The following is an 18,355-nucleotide window of genomic DNA, read 5'->3' on the forward strand; positions in this document are numbered from 1 at the left end:
CCAATTCTACCTTACAAATCTGGCTAGACCAGAGGATGTACATTGGTACAGATAGCAACTGGAAACACAGGGAATCCAGGACAGATGACTCCTTCAGAACCAGTGGTGAAAGGGGCGAGGCCTGGAAGGTGAAGGAAATGTAGGGTGGAAAGGGGGAACCGATTACATGAATCTAGGTATTGCCTCCTCCCTGGGGGAGGGGTAGCAGAGAAGGGGGGTGGTAGAAGGGCGTCGGACAGTGTAACAAGACAAAACTATAATAAGTTGTGAACTATGAAGGGTTCATGAGGAAGGGGGGGTGGGGAGGAAGGGGGGAAATGAGCAACTGATATTAAGGGCTGAGGTGGAGGGCAAATGTTTTGAGAAAGATGAGGGCAGCGAATGTACATATGTACTTGTCACAATGTGATGAGAATTGTATGAGCCTCCAATAAAATAATTTAAAAAAAAGAATTCAGAAAAGCGAGACTTCATCTCACATACTTCGAACATCAAGTTGGGTAGAGGGTCATCGCAAAAAAAGGAAAGCCCTGCCGGAGATGGATTGACAGTGGCGGCACCGCGGGCTCAAACACCAGCAATTGGGAGGCGGATGCAGGACTGGGCAGAGTTGGAATCATGAATTACTAATCTAAGAAAAAAACACAAAAAAAAAACCCCAAATGAATTACTAATCTCTTTATGGTCCTCAGTCCCAGGAATTCAGGTGAGAAACCTTGATGCGATCCAGTCTGGACTTTTGAAAGCTCAAGCTAGCGTTTTCGTTTCCATGGTAACCCAAAGACCGCCCCTCCAAAATGATTGACAGTACCTGCATCCAATGACATCGTTGCACTTGTCGTTTTCCTCTAATCGGATTGGCGGCTTGGGAACCAGGGGCGTTCCCAGCCGGGCAAAGACCCGTAGCGTTGCTTTGTGTCATCAGTCGGCGCCGAGAGCACGTTTGGCCTGTTTCGTTCCGCCGCGCGACTGCTTCGTCGTCGGGGCGATGACCTGCGCCGGGGCCGGGGCGGCGGCGGCCCAACCTCTGTGGCGGCTGCGCACCAGTGCCCGGCGGCCCCTCTCAGGTAAAGGGCAGGCAGGGTCGTGACCCCGCGCGGGCCCGGGAACCGCGGCGGCCCAACCACTGTGGCGGCTGCGCACCAGTGCCCGGCGGCCCCTCTCAGGTAAAGGGCAGGCAGGGTCGTGACCCCGCGCGGGCCCGGGAACCGAGGAGGACGTGCTGGAGCGGTGGAGGGGATAGGGGGAGACGCCTGACGTCACAGCGCTGCGACCGAGCCCGACCGTGACGGAGCGCGGCGCAGGGCCGCGGACGGCCTGTAGGGGGCGGAGTCTCGGGGTCGGGTAGTGACAGGTCCCGGCGGGGACCCTTTGCCGGGGCGGGGCGGCACGTTGGGGGCTGACGTAATTGAACGTGGGTGCGTTGACGTCGCTTCGGGAGGAGGTTTAGGCGAAGGACACACTCTCACTGTCATCCAGTCGATTCCGACTCATAGCGACACGGTAGAGCTTCCCCCGGTGGGTTTCCAAGATTGCAGCTTTTTTTTTCAGTCTTGAGTTGCTGTGTATTGGGCATCCTCAAGGCAAGATTTTTTTTTAAATCATTTTATTTGGGGCTCTTACAGCTCTTAAAACATTCCATACATCAATTGTATCAAGCATATTTGTACATATGCTGTCGTCATCGTTTTCTAAACATTTACTTTCTATTTGAGCCCTTGGTATCAGCTCCTCTCCCCGTCCCGTGTCCCCTTAATAAATTATAAATTATTATTGTTTTCATATCTTACACTGACCACTGCCTCCCTTCATCCACGTTTCTGTTGTTCATGCCCCCCGAGGGCGGGGGGTTGTTGGGAAATTGTGCATCAACCATTGAAATTGTCTCCCCCTTCCTCCCCTCCTCCCTCACCTTTCCCGTATCCTCCTGGGATCACTACTCCCATTTCTGTTCCTGAAGGATTTATCTGATCTGGATTCCTTGTGTTGTGAGCTCTTACGTGTACCAGTGCACATGCTCTGGTCTAGCCAGAACTGAAAGGCAGGACTGAGGTCATGATAGTTGGGGTTGAGGAAACCTCAAAGAACCAGAGGAATATTGTGTGTTTCACAAGATTGCAACTCTTTAAAGGAGTAGGGAAGAAAAAGGAGTAGAAAGCCTCATCTTTCTCCCAAGGAGCCTCTGGTGGCTCTCGGACTGCTGACTTTGGGGTTAGCAGAACCGAATGTGTAGCCAGGCCATGATCAGTTGGCAAAAATGCAGTGGTCGATGCAGGTGGCACCCTCTCCGGGCCCTCCTCGTCGAAGCCTTCGCCAGGCTTTCCTGCCCCGAGTGTAGTCCTACAAGGAGCAACCTAGGCTTCCCCTGGGAACTTGTTAGAAATGATGGGTTTGTACTTCCGACTCATTCTGAGAAGCACCAGTGTGCTGCAGAGGGAAGTGGCCCCTGGCTCCCTTCCCTCCTCTTAAAACGAGCTGCTTCAGAAACATGTTGTCAGGCTGTTTGCTCTGCGTTGAATCATTTGTGTACCACTTGGAAGAATCTTGTTTTACAGCAAAATTATTTTTTTTAATCACTTGTATTTTGATGACTGAATAGTTCCCCACCTCCCCATATAATAAAGCCCCGTTCTGAACCTACATAAAATTGTTTGACAGCAACTAAATCCTTATTCTGGTAAAAGAATCACCAGGATCCAATGGATCCTCATGAAGCTCATAAATACACACTGAAAACAACATCATTAAAGACAAGGCTTTCCATCTGAGGTCTTAAAGTCTTGAAGATAAACAAGCGGCCAGCTAGCTGAGAAGCCACGAAGCCCACATGGAAGAAGCACATCAGCCTGTGTGATCATGAGGTGTCGATAGGTCAGGTAGCAGGCATCAAAAACCCAGAACAAAAAAATCATCTTAGTTAATGAGGGGGAGTGTGGAATGGAGACCCAAAGCCCATCTGGAGGCAACTGGACATCCCCTTGGAGATGGGTCGAGGGGAGGAGACGAGCCAGACAGGGTGCAGTGTAGCACCGATGAAACATACAAGTTTCCTCTAGTTCAGTGGTTCTCAACCTTCCTAATGCCATGACCCTTTAATACAGTTCCTCATGTTGTGGTGACCCCCCAACCATAAAATTATTTTTGTTGTTACTTCATCACTGTAATTTTGCTGCTGTTATGAATCGGGTGACCCCTCTGAAAGAGTCGTTCGACCCCTAAAGGGCTTGCACCCACAGGTTGAGAACCACTGCTCTAGTTCTTTAATGCTTCCTCCAACACCCCCCTCTATCATGACCCCAATTCTACCTTACAAATCTGGCTAGACCAGAACATATACATGGGTATGGATAAGAGCTGGAAACACAGGGAATCCAGGACAGATAAACCCACAGGACAATCTTGAGAGTATCAATACCAGGAGGGTAAGGGGAATGTGGGGGGAGAAAGGGGGAACTGATCACAGTGATCTACTTATAACCCCCTCGCAGGGGGATGGAAAACAGAAAGGTGGATGAAGGGAGTTATACATTATCAAGGGTCCAGTCAGCTGTGTGTCCGAACTCAGCCTCTGGTCACAATTGCTTACAGTTCTCAGTAAGTGGTGGGTTGTTTGTTGTGTTTAAACATTATACATTATCAAGGGAGGAAGGGAGGGAAAGAATGAGAAGCTGATACCAAGGGCTCAAGTAGAAAGAAAATGTTTTGAAAATGATGATGGCAACAAATGTGCTTGCCACAATGGATGGATGGATGGATTGTGATAAGAGTTGTACGAACCCCCAATAAACGATAAAAAATAAATAATAAAGACGGGGCTCTCTACTCCCAGAAAGAAATACTGGCTTGGAAACTCACAGGGCCAAACTGCTTGTCCTAGAAAGACGCCGCCGACTTGATGGCAGTGAGTTTGTTCTTTTGGTTTGGACCGTGCAGTGGTCACACACTCGCCCACGACACTACACGAGCTCCTTGAGCAGCTAGTGCTTCAGTAACAGACCCACAAGTGGCTGGCTTTAGCAAACAGAACTTTATTTTCTCCCAGCTTACCCAGCCCGCCTGATTCCCACTCCTGGGGACCTTGTATGGGGTTTCCAAGGAACCCTCATGGGAGCAGACAGCCTCATCGTTCTCCTGAGAGGTGGTGACAGCTAGACTGGAATCGCCAGCCTTGCATTTAGATCTCAAGGCTAGGAGGCTAAAAATCTGAATTCAGGCCTCCGGCCTTTAAGGGAAGGCTTCCTCGGTTGGCCCTGGTAGAGGTCCTGTTGCTCAGTCTTCATGTGCTTGGCATCCCTCTTCCCCCATCTCTTCCTTATCTGTGCAATTTCTGTATCTCATAAGAGACGGACTCAGAACACACTGATCCTGCCCCGTTAACATACAAAGGCAGCCAGCCTCTGGGTGGCCCTAGGTAATCTGTTTTAACTTCACAATGGAATGCAGGCTTCTAAGTGCCCCAATTCTTGTCTAAACTACCCCTCTCTCATTGTCAAGCGGTAAGTCTTTCTCCTGGGGACAGGAGTGTTCACCCCACCACCCACGCCCAGACCTCCCAACCCCCGCCAGGGGTGCAAGCTGGAGACGAAATCCAGGAATAAAATCATAAAACAAGCCACCTGAAACTACCTAAATATACTTTTGTTTTACTTCTGTCAGTACCGCTTACTTAATGATATTTTTAATCATTTTATTGGGGACTCATATAACTCTTGTCACAATCCATCCATCCATCCATTGTGTCAAGCACATTTGTACATTTGTTGTCATCCTTCTCAAAGCATTTTCTTTCTACTTGAGTCCTTGGTATCAGCTCCTCATTTTTCCCCCCTCCCCCCCGACCCGTGGTATATGAATTTCAACTTGCTTTTTCTCCTGCATTCTGCTTTCTTCCTGAGGGATATGAGAGGCTTGGCCAGGGAAGACGGCACTGCGGTGTGTGGATCGGTCTTTGAACATCCCCCTGTAGTCCAGGCGGGCCTGATACACACCGAAGACTGCACAGAACTCTAATTGGACATTGTAGTGGTCTTCTTTTACTTGAACCCACAACATTAATACTAGGAGTATTTTAAAAGATGAAATCCAGTCCTGAAGCAGTGACATTTTTTTTTTTTTTGAAGCAGTGACATTTTGAAGACAAGAGGAAGTGGGCCAAAATAAGATGAGACCGAAGTTCAAGGCTCAGACTGGCCCCCCACAATCCAACCCCCACGGGAACAGAATCTGTTGGGCAGGTCAGATTCAGTATGGGACACTCCCCACCCCTAGCCTGAGGGACTGGGCTGGGGAGGCGCCTCTCAGTAACCGAGGGCTCACGAGGTGTGTGGCATGCAGCCCGAGAGGGCAGCCACTGACACAAGAGTGAGGCAGGAGTAGATAGGTGACCTCCACCCGCCTTGGGTGATGGCGGAGTACCTGTAGTGTGAGAAGGCAGATCTTCAGAAATGTAAAATGACCCAGAAATCCAGAGCTACAGGTAAAATCTGTAAGGTTTCATATCTTGGTAACATAACTAATTCGCTGTTTTTAAAAATGCTGTAGGTGAAATAAAAGATCTCTTTGGCCCACGAGCGCTCACTTGGGGTCTTTGTCCTAAGGTGTTCTTGTCTGTAGGAGGGACTGTCCCCAGAGTGGTGATGAATCACCGCTTGTATTGTAGTTTTCGGAAGGAAGCTTGGCGCCAGGTGTTGCAGTTCGGGAATGACCTTAGACACCATCAACCGGGCGACTGTGGATCGAATAATTCGGGTGGATCACGCAGGTGAATATGGCGCCAACCGCATCTATGCAGGGCAGATGGCGGTCCTGGGCCGGACCAGCGTTGGACCAGTCATCCAGGTAGGTCTCTTAGCTCTCACCGGCTGCTGTGCAGATGGTCCAAAGGCTTCAGGCCCACCTGAGGCCAAGTGTCCTCAAGAGAGGCTCTGTTGCCACAAAGGTATGGATTTTTGACAATTGGAAGAGGTAGGAAAAAAATCTCTTTATGTGTGAAGCACAGATATATATGTAGTATGTTTCCAAAAGTTTATGAAAAATAAAAGGTAATGGGATTTTCCCATGAGCTCTTTGAAGTTCAGCACGCACCCAGCATTTAAAAGGGTCTTGGTGGTGGCGGTGGTAGTGAGAGAGGGTGGCGGATCGCTTCTTCAAGTGAAGGCCCTGGAGTAAAACACACACACACACACCCGCAATTCTCAGTCGAACAAAAGCAGAGAACCACGACGACTTCACAAAGTTCAGGGGAAATTCCAGTTCCCTCTGCTTTGGACTGCTGACCGCGAGGAGCAGGAGAAAGATGGGGCTTTCTACTCCTGCAAAAGTTACAGTCTCAGAACCCCCTGGGAGCAGCCCTATCCTCCCCACGTGGTTGCCGTGAGTCAGGACTGACTCCGTGGCCTTGTGGAAGCACCCTGATAGTTTATACGCAGAGGTAGCTCTGTGGTCACACAATTGCTGATTCACGGTTCCGTTGACTCCCACCTTGGGAAGCCACTCGGCCTCTCTGAGGGCCCATTTCCTGCCATGGTTGCACATGGGCTGTTTCCACCGACCTCAGTGGACTTGGGTGCCGTATACATGCGTATTTGTTTGAAAATGAGTTTTAAACTAGTACCACTGTCCGCATGTAATAGGCACACATACAAGTTAGAGGCCTCCTCTGACTCCCTGGGCATGGCACCTAGCCTCTCGGTGCCTCCCTCCTTCCCTCCGTCTAGTGACGGGTTTCAGGGGTTTGTACTTCACGGGCTGTGGTAGAGAGTAAGAGAGCTCGGCACTTGGCGCAGCCGGGTCCGGTGAGCGGTTATGGCGTTCGCCCTTCTCCCTTGGTTTCGTTGGGCCTCCTCGTCTAGCTTGCTGAAAGGAAGGCGCAGAGCAGTGGGGTCTACCCTGACTAACTTGGGACAGATTGCCCACCTCATTTCCCATGGGTGTGACATGGTTCTTGTCCTTGTGAGTCTGGGCCTCTCCACCCTCACCTGAAATCGCATCCGAGACCCCCTTCTGCCTGATGGTTGGGTTTTGCCACACGTGACTGGAGGGCAGTGGGGGAAGGCACCGCCCTCGTCCTTTCCTCCACCTGTGCTTCTCGTACTTCATGCCAATGGGAAGGGCAGGGCTGCGGCCGTCGCCCCCACGGCATGCCTGGTGTCTTGCAGAAAATGTGGGATCAGGAGAAGGAGCATCTGAGGAAGTTCAGTGAGCTGATGGTGGCACTCAGGGTCCGGCCGACGGCTCTCATGCCCTTTTGGAACGTGATGGGGTTTGCCCTGGGTAAGTGTGTCTGTCCAGACGCGTCTGCGTGAGCTTCCTGGGCTTGGATGGTGGGAATCACCTGTGCCCCATTTCCAGACCTCTTGCTGGGTCCTGGCACTGCCAGGTACTGGTGACTGGACACTCTCTCTAGGAGTTTCGTTGACCCTTTTTTGTTGTTGCTTAAATTCTTTTAAGTTGGCATGTTTAAATCAGTGGTTTCATGAAAGGACACAAACAAGCAAAAACATCAAACCCACTGCGGTCAAGTCAAACCCGACTCCCACTGACCCTGTAGAAAGGAGTGGGGATGAGAGTAGTAGAATTCGATGGCAGGCAGATACTGTCGTCTGGCAGAGGTTCTCAGCCTGAGGTTTCCTCAGGAGGACCAGACGGGGCCGCCCCGTCGAAGGCTCTTCTTCCATAAACGGGTCAGAGAGAGCCCAGAGAAGCGCGGCTGTCTCCCCACGGGACTCGAGTTCCCGCTGTGATCAGGGTCCGCCTGAAACAGTGCTTTTTGAGTCCAGGGGGATTTGCCCCCAGAGGACATGTTCGCCGTCTGGAGGCATCTGTGGTCGCTCCCCCCGGGGGAGAGGTTACTACAGTAAAAGACCTCCTGGCCCCTGAGGTAGATAGTGATGAGGTTGTGAGACCCTGGCCTGAGATGCCCCCCTCTGCGCCCCATCAGTGGTCTCTCCGCCCCGCTGAACTGCTCTGGGCTTGCCCCTCCAGGAGCGGGGACCGCCTTGCTGGGGAGGGAAGGCGCGATGGCGTGCACCGTGGCTGTGGAAGAGTCAATTTCACATCACTACAACAACCAGATCCGGACGCTGATGGAGGAGGGGCCTGAAAAGTACGAGGAGCTCCTTCAGGTATCGCAAGCTCGAAGGGGCAGGGGAAGAAAAACCAGGGTGAGCCAGAAAGCAGTGTTACAAAGCCACCTGAAACCTTTAGGAACGAAAACCCACCAAAGGGGAAGCTGTTGTCTTCTCCACATCCCCTCCCTCAGGGCTGTGTGCTGCGCTGGAAGTGGGCTTCCCACCTTGAGAACTCTTACCCCACGATGTCCAAAGGGGCAGCAATGAGGGCTGTAGGGCGGGTGGGATGAGGTGTGTAGGCTGGCCCTTGCTCCCGTCGGAGAACAAGCAGGTGCTTTGTCTTGACGGCGAGATGTGCCGCGCACAGCTTTCCTGGCCCCCTTCATATCAGTGCAGTTGTCTATTATCTTAGGACTTCTTCCTGTGTCCTTCCGGAAAGTCTATCAGGATGACCCCTTTGGGCTGCCCCTTCTGCCTTGACTGCAGTTGCCACCGCAGATGTCCCAGGAAGCCGCTGTTGGGATCTTTGTATGGAGGGACCCTCAGGAGACTGAGACCCTCAAGTGTGACAGATGGGGAGAGCAGGTCTGCAGCCACCCCCTGTGCACGGAGTCATGGCTGCACACGCTTTGTTTTATTTGGAACAAGCCTGCAGGTGTGAACTGTTGGAGCCCTGGTGGCACCATAGTCCAGGCTGCCAAGTTTGAAACTGCTAACCACTCCTGGGGAGAAAGATGAGGCTTTCTACTCTTTTAAAGAGTTACAGTCTCTGAAGCCCGCCAGGCCAGCCCTCTAGGGTCACCGGGAGTCAGAGTCCACTCGATAGCAGTGCTCACTGGTAACGAGCCCGGTGACGCTAGAGACTGGGTGACTACAGGTCCGTGGTTTGGACCCACCAGCCACTCCCAGGCTGAAGAACGAGGCAGTGTGCTTCCATAAGGCGACAGTCAGGGACACCTGTGGGGCACTTCCGCTTTGTCCTGTAGAGTGGCTGTGAGTCGGAATTGACTGGGGGCCAGTGAGAAGGGAGTCGCTGAGAATAGCTGGCACCGAGACTGTGGCCGGCCCAGCTGAGGAAGGATTTACTGTCTGACCCTAGATAGGAAATATTTGCTGATCCGACCTGAAAGTGTTAGCTCTCCGCTCCAAACTTGCTGCCATCGAGTCAGGTCTGACTCACAGCAACCTATAGGACAGGGTACAGGGTAGAACTTCCCGTTGGGGTTCCGAGACTTTCCCTCTGCACAGTCGGAGACAGCCTCATCCTTCACCCTGGGAGTGACTGATGGGTTCAAATGGCTGACCTTGTGATTAGCAGTACAAGGTGTACGTAACCCACCTCCCCACTAGAGCTCTTGAAGCTCTGGGGTCGATCTCCACAGTAAGCCAGGGCAGCAGGAGCGGGGGATGCTGATGGGCTTGTTTCTTTTTTCTCTGTGCACACCTAACCAGGTCATAAAGAAGTTCCGGGATGAAGAACTTGAGCACCACGACACAGGCCTTGAGCATGATGCCGAGCTGGTAGGGCCCTGCTCTTCCCAGTAGCTTCCAGGGACCCAGGGCCCTTTGTCTGGAAGCTTAAGAGGCCAGGGCAGTGTCTGTTTCAAGAAAAATAGATTTAAGGGGATGGCCAAAGACAGAAGCCTGGTGTGTTGCTTCGACATAAAACGAGCGGAAATGCTGCTCCCAGTTAGGTATCTTATGCTTTGCGCCCTCCTCTGTCCTTTTCCTGCCACGCTGCTTCCCTGCATGGTGAGGGGCCAGCAGATTCCACTTAGGGGCCATGGCAGAGGCTGTCCATCCGATCTTTTGCAAAGACACCCCCCACCCCCCAAGGATCATAAAGTGCACCTCATATCTCCCTTCTTAGCCAAGGAAATCCAAACCCAGAGGGGAGGCGGGTGGGGGGAAGGAGGGAAGGAGGGGACGGGACAGCAGGAGAGGGTAGGTGTTCTTGGACAGCTGCTGTGAAAGCCAGCTCCCTCGGCTGGGCCTTCCTCTCCTGGTCCCTTGATGCCACAGGGTCCCGGGGCATGGTCCTGGCCTCTGTTCTCAGTCTGTTTTCCCTTCTCTAACTCCAGAAGGCCACTGATAAATGTCCAGCTGTCCTTGATCCCTCCACTGGAAGTCAAGACTTCCATGTGCCCCCGTCTGGACATCTCACCCCCACCCCTGGGGGCAAGCCTACTCCCCCAGTGGCCTTCCCCATGGTAGCCCATGACAGCTCTGTCCCCAGTGGTCAGCCTCAGAGCTGCTTTGGTGCTTGGCCTCTGTCACTGTGTAACCTGTGTGCTTCTTTGGTTTGCTTGCTGTTCATTTGAAACAGGCACCCGCGTACACCCTTTTGAAGAGGGCGATCCAGGCCGGATGCAGTGCGGCGATCTATTTGTCAGAAAGATTTTAAATCGTGCCACTCGTCCCCATCTAGAAGAGACAGTTGTCATTTTACAGGTGATTATTTTTTCCAGAAAAGAAAATGAATAATTATTGTTATGTAAGCCTTCTTACCCAACTGTGAACATCCTCCCTCTCCCCCTTTAATGAAAATCCCCCATGCTAACTTTTCTCTGGGCTGCTCTTAAGCTGAAAGGACAATGTGTTCAGCAAACACATTCAACTGATGGCAAATGAAGGCTTCTTTATTTGATCTCACAGCTCGGTTCTCCTGATGCCTCCAAAATGAATCGTTAATAAAGTCACAGATCTCGAGGAGGAAACGACTTGGTTTTCACTGGTAATGAAAATAAATCACGAGGGCATTTATGATTGGTGAAGAAGGACTCTCAAGCCCATCAAGGACGAGGAAGACTCGTCACATCTGTTTGGAGTTACGGAGGGACGAGGCAGGGTGGTTTCCTTCCTTAAAGGAACAGGCTGGGGTGGTGGTGGCGGGTGGAGGCTCTGCAGAGTTGAAGTGCAATCATTACTTCAGGACTGCCAGCAAAAATGACGGCCACTCTCAGACTGCTATGAACCCACTGCAGGCTGGTGGTCGTCTCTGTCCTGCAGAACTGGTGGGCTTCTTAACCTGCCTGGCGGCAATCACAAGTGTGGCTCAGGGAAAATGTTAACTGTCCGAAGTGGTAACCGCGAGCCACACTCGGGATTACACTGCAGAGAAGTCCCTTATCAAAATTACTGACATAATTAGACCGCCAGGGAGATTAAAATAAACTCATTTTCCAGGCCCACATTGCTGACTTCCTAGGTAGGGCCCAAGATCAAAAATGGTTCCCAAAGCTCCCCAGCTGATCTTCATATCCCATTCATCCCTGTGAGATGGAGCATTCCCTCCCGCCCCCTGCTGCTGGTGGAGGGGCCCGTTACTCGGAGCCACCCACCCAGGACCCTGTATGATGAGCCTCGAACAGGCTGGCCCAGCTCACCCCAAAGAGGGTGCCCGTCGGTTTGAAAAACAGTGGACAAGGCAGTAGTGTGGTTGGGTCCTTTACAACAGCAACCTTCTCTTCCTACACCAAGAGCAAATTCAGCCTACTGTGATCAAGTGTGTCTCCCGATGGGCCAGAAAGGTTAAAGACCAGTGTGGATTCCAAACGCTTGTGGTGGCCTACAAACCTGTGTCATCTCCTTGGTTAATGCAGGAGAAGGCCCGCTCCTGCACAGTGAGTGCTGCCAGTGCGAATCCACATGGGGTCTTCCTCTCCTGGCAGGCCATTAGTTTGCTGAGGGCAAGTCGATTGGGTTCTGACTCCTGGCACATAGGAGAAGCCCACTGAAGGCGGGGAGGAGGATGGGCGGAGGGAAGGTGTCCTGGGCAGCTGGCACTTCTGTGAAAGCCAGCTCCCTCAGCTGGGCCTTCCTCTCCTGGTCCCTTGATGCCACAGGGTCCCGGGGCGTGGTCCTGGCCTCTGTTCTCAGTCTGTTTTTCCTTCTCTCACTCCAGAACACCACCGATAAATGTCCAGCTGTCCTTGATCCCTCCACTGGAAGTCAAGACTTCCATGTGCCCCCGTCTGGACATCTCACCCTCACCCCTGGGGGCAAGCCTACTCCCCCAGTGGCCTTCCCCATCATGGCTAGTGGCAGCTCTGTGTGTCCCCCCCCCCCAGGGTTAACTCCAGATCTGCTGTGGTGCTTGGCCTGTCACTCGCCCATCCAGTCATCCAGGATGCCCCATAGGTTCTGCCAAGCCCTTCCCACCTCTGCTGCTGCCATGTGGGTCCCAGCTGCCCTTGTCTTCTCGATGTTTCAGGGGACACCCATTGTCAGTTCTTTTTCCTTTAGCTTCGACTTCCCGAGAGCCTGTTTTTTTACCCAGCAGCCAGAGTGACCTTTTGAACCAAGAATCCAATCTGTCACTGCTCAGCAATCCCCTCAACCCAGGGCTCCCCCAGTTCTCTGAAAAGCTAAAGGTCATAGAGTGAGTCACAGGCTCCCTGTGGCTTTTTTATGCCCTTCCTCACTGCCCTGGTCATACTGACCCTCTGACTGTTCTTTAAAGGGCCAGGCGGGCAGTGTCTGGCTCCCCTGCCAGAATGAGCTTCTGCTGATACCTGCATAGGTAAATCCCTTGCCAGTTCCCAAGTTTTTGTCCATGGAGGCCCGCCCTAACCACCCTTTTCAAAGTTGTAAAGCCCTGTGCAGTCTCTCCCTACCCTGCCCAGCCTGCCTCGTCCTGTGCTCTGTTCCCCACTCCCATAGTACTTAACCCTGCTCTAACGTATGAGAGACTTAATGTCTTTTCTCCGTTCAGTAAGGACATATGGAAGGTGTTCAATAAACAGTTGGTGACGGGATTGAATGAAGACTAGGTAGGAAGTCGCACAGAATTAACTTGTGATTCAACGCCATTCTTGGTGCCTCTCAGCAATACTGTATATACTCAAGTATAAGCCGACCCAAATAGCAGCCGAAGCACCTAATTTTACCACCAAAACTGCATTAAAAATGTGCTGAAAAGCTCGGCTTATACCCGAGTGTATGTGGTATTTCGTCAATGAAGAGGAAAGCCTCACGGAGATGAAGTGAACACCCTGCCCCTCAGCCTGTCTCACTGACATCTAGAAGAGCCGTAAGGAGCCCCTGTCCGGTTCTGTTTGCAGTGGACACCATCTTTGCATGCTATTAGGTGCCAGCGGGTCGGCTCTGACTCGGCAACCCCGTGAGCAGCCGAAGGAGACACTGCCCGTCGCTGTGCATTCTCGCAGTCGGTGCTGTGTGTGAGCCCATTGTTGGAGCCACTGTGCCAGCCATCTCATCGAAGGTCTCTTTCCCACTAATCCTCTACAAGCATCCATTTCCCCATGACACAGTTTTTGCCTAACAGCCTGGTCTTTAGAACTAACCGTTTCAAAAAGTGAAGGTGGGTATACAGTTGATCTCCGCGTGTAAGGGAAGGAATTGAGACCCCTGCCTCACACCATATACAAAAACAGTCAAAGTGGACCAGAGTCCTAGATTTAAGCACTAAAACTATATATAGCTCTTCGATGAAAACATAAATTTAAATTTGCATGACCTGGGATTAGGAAATTTTCCCTTCAACCTGAAACTAAAAACAAGCAACTGAAGAAAAAAATGGATGATTGGACCTCACAGAAACAAAATGTTTGTGTTTCAAAAGATACTTTCAAGAAAGTGGAAAGATTACCAAAGGGGAACTATAAGTCATAGATCTAATTAGGGACTTGTATCTAGAATATATAAATAGCTCTTAGAACACGATAAAACAAGTACCATATGTACCAGAGTATAAGCCGACCCAAATATCAGCTGAAGCACCGAATTTTACCATGAAAACTGCATAAAAATGTGCTGAAAAACTCGGCTCTAGCCTAGTATATGCGGAGAATTTGATAGGCAGCTTTCCAAAGAAACATGGCTAATATGCATATGAAGAGTTACTCCACGTCAGCCATCAGGGAAGTGCCTGACCATGAGGTAGTACTTCTCCCCCACTGGGATGTCCATCATAACACAGGCAGTACTAACCAGCGTCCTTGAGCATGAGAAATGAGCTCTCGCCCCCTGCTGGTAGGAATGTAAAATGCTGCAGCTCCTTTGCAACAACAGTTTGGCAGCTCTTCAGAAATTAAGTTTGAGTTACCATCTGACTGAGAGAATGGAAAACGTGTCCACATTAAACGCTCATATGAGAATATTCAAGGCAGCAGTATTCATAAACGCCACAAAGTGGGAAGAGCCTAAATGCTCATCTATCAAGACATACCTGTAAATTATCTGAATGTGGATGTAGTCCTGTAAGGAGCCCTGGTGGCATAGCAGTTGTACATGTTTCCAATCGCAAGGTCAGCTGTTCAAAACCACCAGCTGCTTCTCAGGAGAAAGACCTGCTTTCAGCTCCCATGAAGAGTTGCAGTCTCAGAAACTCAGGGGCAGTTCAAAGTTCAAACCTGTCCTACAGGGTTGCTGTGAGGCGCCATGGACTCAGGGATTTGGGGGTGGGGTTTGTTATAGCTATATAACAGAATACTACTAGCTGTAAAAAGGTGTGAAGTCAGGAAATAATGACACATGCTACAACATGAATGAACCTGAAAACATGCCAAGTGGAAAGCTAGATGCAAAGGTCACATACGTTCCATGTATGAAGTGGCCAGAAGAGACATCATAAGGGAAGGGCCGAGAAAGATGAGGCGTTCTGCTCCTGTAAAGAGTAGAGACTTAGAAACCCAACGGGGCAATTCTACTCCATTCTCTACGGTCCCTATGAGTCAGAATCAACTTGATGGCAGTGGGTGGGGCTGAGCGAGGCGGAGGGATATGAGAGTGATGATCAGTGGGTACACAGCTTCTCTTTGGGAGGATGAGAATGTGCTGGGGCTGCAGAGTGGTGATGGCTCCATAACCGTGTGAAGATACCATAACCCAGGAGATCGTACACATTGAAGCAGTGAAGTGTATGTGGCTCCTAGCGCCGAGCTTACAGGTTGTGCTCTATTTGGAAAGGATTCCTGTGGCTTTGTGGTTTACACCTGGGCTGCTAACGGTGCTCAGCAATTTGAAACTACCAGCTGCTCTTCAGGAGAAAGACCTCTCCTCCTATAACGAGTTACGGTCTCAGAAAGCCCACAAGGGCAGTTCTATCCTGTCCTGTAGGGCCGCTTTGAGTGTGCTAGGGTTCTCTAGAGAAACAAAACCAGGACACTTATGATTAGATATATAGGTGTATAGATTTATACAGCTTGAGGAATATAACAATTAGTCCACACAGCAATGCAGAGGGCTCACTTCAACTCACTTCCATGGGACAGTTAATATACTGGAAGTCCTTCAACTCACGAGGGCTGCTGGGTCCGTGGTCAAGGAAGCAGACAGCTGAGTCTTCCATAGTACAATGCAGGCAGTCCAGCCAGCAGGGCAGGTCACCAACAGTCAGCTCCAACAGTCCAGTGCACCAGCGAGGTATATACCAGCAGCGTCGCAAAGCAGTTCCCGAAGGAATCTCAAGCTCTAGCAACACAATGCACAGGTTGGCAGTCCCACAGCTAGTGTAGCTCACAAATTGAGGCAGAGAACTAGCAACCACATGCTGGTCTGATCACCAGAGAGCAAGAGAGAGAGGGGCGGGGCTTGCCAAGCCATTTATCTCTTTGCCTTCCAATCAAACTGTGACCTTACTAATCCCACATTCCTATTGGCCAGGTTGGCACAATAAACCTACCTATCACAGTGAGTGAGAATTGACTTGGATGCAGTGAGTGAGCTCTGTTTGGAAACATTTCAATCTAGGTGGTTCCAGGGGAGAACGATAGCTTCAGCCATCAGTTCAGCAGAGCATATGGAATCCTTGGCCTGCCACGGTTCCCGTGCCAGGCACCTTCATCATAGGGAGACACCTTGTATCCTCCTTATTAAAAGGCCAGGTTCCCTGCTGTTTGCTTAACATTCCCTTCAGAATTGATGGCTGGTGTTTGATGCCTCTTTGTTTCCAGAGCAAGGCCAGGGAGATTTTCTGAATCCCCTTTGATGGTTTTTAATTCCATTACGGTTGGTAAGCATCTCTTAGCCATGCTTTACTGCTCTGACCTTTCGGGGAAATGTGATTTTAAGATTGGCCATTATCCAAAGCTGATCCCAGGCTGACAAAGGATGCTTGTCAAAGCAGTGAGGGGCTGAGAAGCCACTCTTAAGCCGTATTTTCGGCCCCTCCCTACTCAGCGCGGGCTTCTGAGTGGGCAGCAGAGGGAGCCCTGGAGTTGATTCTCTGGCCGCTGCCATCCAGTCAGTGCTGACTCAGGGACCCCCTGTGGGTTTCTGAAACTAACTTGGCGGGAGTGGAAAGCTCAGTCTATCTCCTGAGGAGCTACTGATGGTTTCGAACTGCTGACCACGTGGATCGCAACCCAACGGGCCACCACTGTACTACCAAGAAAAGCGGAATTCTGGTTCTTCCCCAGACCTACTGAATCAAGACAGCACCTGAACATTTGAGCTTCTAAGAGACTGTCAGAGAGCATGGGCTATGACTTCAAGGCTTGGTCATAAAGCACAGGACAGCTTGGGTCTGCTGGGATCACGTACTGGAGGCGCTCACAGGCTGAAGAACTGAGGCCGCCTGCCAGCAGCCGCTCAAATAGCCATCTTGGGAGTAAAGCCTTCCCACCGACTCAGCCCCAGCCAATGTCTTGACTATTAAGAGTCCCTGAGCCCAAACCATCCAGCTAAGGTGTTCCTGACTTCCTGATACTCAGCCACTATGTTGTATCCTAAGCACTTGCTGTTTTCAGCTGCTACATGTTGGAATCATTTCTTTTCCTTAAAAACAACAGCAAACACTGCCATTGCCTCGTGTTGACCTCCTGTGGGTTTCTGAGGCTACAGCTGTTCGTGGGCATAGAAAGCCCAGTCTGTCTCCCAAAGAGCTACTGGTGGTTTTGAACTGCTGATCATGCAGATTGCAGCCCAATGCTTAACCACCACGCCACCCAGGCTCTGTTTTGGAGCCATTTCTGAACACTCATAGGCAGCTATCAAGTGGCCTTGAACTGGTACATTCTGGTTACCAAGACTTTGAATTTCCACCCAGATACACGGTTCCCCCAGGTAATTCTTCGTCATGTGGGAGAATCTAATTAAAATACAAATTTCATTATGTTTTTATTCAATTTTTCCACAGACTTTCTGAAGGCCCCCTCGTACAGTGCTTGGGATGCCCCCGCAGTGTTGGACTCGCCCAATGGTGGGACTCAAATAATTTAACAGCCAGTTTGCTGCCCTAATGCCTGTTTTAAATATATAAAAAGGATACACTGAAAGGTAGTTTATTATTTCATACAGTTATTACTTAAATAAGAATAAAAGGGGTAAACAAAACTAGATTATGTTATGAGTTTTAAACTGTTAATGAAAAAAATTAAATAATACCTGACAAAAAACAATAAAATTGTTATTTAAGATAGTTCCATCTTGCTTGATTGGTGTCCTCAGTTGAAATATTCTTCACTTTTTAAAAAATTAATAAGTCATTTTATTGGGGGCTCTCACAACTCTTTTTTTTTTTTAACATTTTATTAGGGGCTCATACAACTGTTATCCCAATCCATATACACATCAATTGTGTAAAGCGCATTTGTACATTGTTTCTCAAAACATTTTCTCTCCACTTAAACCCCCGACATTAGGTCCTCAATTTTCCCCTCCCTCCCCGCTCCCCCCTCCCGCATGAGCCCTTGATAGTTTATAAGTGGGTATTTTGTCATATCTTGCCCTGTCCGACGTCTCCCCTCATCCACTTTTCGGTTGTCTGTCCCCCAGGGAGGAGGTCACACACAGTTCCATGTAATCGGTTCCCTCTTTCCTACCCATTCTCCCTTTACCCTCCCTGTTTTGCCACTCACACCACTGGTCCTATAGGGGTCATCCGCCCTGGATTCCCTGTATTTTCAGTTCCTATCTGTACCAGCGTACATCCTCTGGTCTAGCCAGACTTGCAAGGTAGAATTCGAGTCATGGTAGTGGGAGCGGGGAGGAAACATTTGGGAACTAGAGGAAAGTTGTATTTCTCATCATTATTACATCGCACCCTGACTGGCTCATCTCCTCCCCGAGACCCCTCTGCAAGGGGATCTCCAGTGGCCTACTAATGGGCTTTGAATCTCCACTCCGCACTCCCCCCATCATTCACTATGGTAAGATTTTTTGTTCTGATGATGCCTTACACCTGATCCCTTCGACACCTCGTGATTGCATAGGCTGGTGTGCTTCTTCCAGGTGGGCTTTGTTGCTTCTGAGCTTGATGGCCGCTCCGTACATCAGTTGTATAAACACATTTGTACATAGGCTGCTGTCATCAGAAATATTCT

The 18,355-nt window shown here is 50.4% G+C and overlaps 1 protein-coding gene across 4 annotated transcripts; it reads left to right on the forward strand.

Annotated features, from left to right (window-relative positions):
- The first annotated feature begins 984 nt into the window (after positions 1-984).
- On the forward strand, positions 985-17,311 carry COQ7 (coenzyme Q7, hydroxylase). 4 transcript variants are annotated; one of them, XM_045285695.1, is made up of 7 exons: positions 985-1,067; positions 5,660-5,838; positions 7,158-7,272; positions 7,984-8,123; positions 9,522-9,590; positions 10,396-10,520; positions 17,170-17,311. In XM_045285695.1, the coding sequence occupies exons 1-6, from the start codon at positions 989-991 to the stop codon at positions 10,471-10,473; spliced, it is 660 nt and encodes a 219-aa protein (XP_045141630.1). In that variant the 5' UTR covers positions 985-988; the 3' UTR covers positions 10,474-10,520; positions 17,170-17,311. The 4 variants fall into 4 exon arrangements, with proteins under 4 accessions (XP_045141630.1, XP_004705804.1, XP_045141637.1 ...); XM_004705747.2 differs by lacking the exon at positions 17,170-17,311 and having other exon boundaries at positions 10,396-10,781; XM_045285702.1 differs by lacking the exons at positions 985-1,067; positions 17,170-17,311 and adding an exon at positions 1,118-1,166 and having other exon boundaries at positions 10,396-10,781.
- The last annotated feature ends 1,044 nt before the right edge of the window (positions 17,312-18,355 follow it).

This window comes from Echinops telfairi, unplaced genomic scaffold (assembly GCF_000313985.2).
Source record: "Echinops telfairi isolate 266 unplaced genomic scaffold, ASM31398v2 ScPeMD7_5;HRSCAF=22, whole genome shotgun sequence".
Taxonomy (NCBI): Eukaryota; Metazoa; Chordata; class Mammalia; order Afrosoricida; family Tenrecidae; genus Echinops; species Echinops telfairi.

What these genes read in the sequence shown, in the direction of transcription:
- COQ7 (XM_045285695.1), top strand. Translation starts at nt 989, where the DNA reads ATGACCTGCGCCGGGGCCGGGGCGGCGGCGGCCCAACCTCTGTGGCGG. An exon ending in TGCCCGGCGGCCCCTCTCAG is followed by an intron (nt 1,068 to 5,659) that starts GTAAAGGGCAGG and finishes CTTGTATTGTAG; the next exon opens with TTTTCGGAAGGAAGCTTGGC. An exon ending in GCGTTGGACCAGTCATCCAG is followed by an intron (nt 5,839 to 7,157) that starts GTAGGTCTCTTA and finishes GGTGTCTTGCAG; the next exon opens with AAAATGTGGGATCAGGAGAA.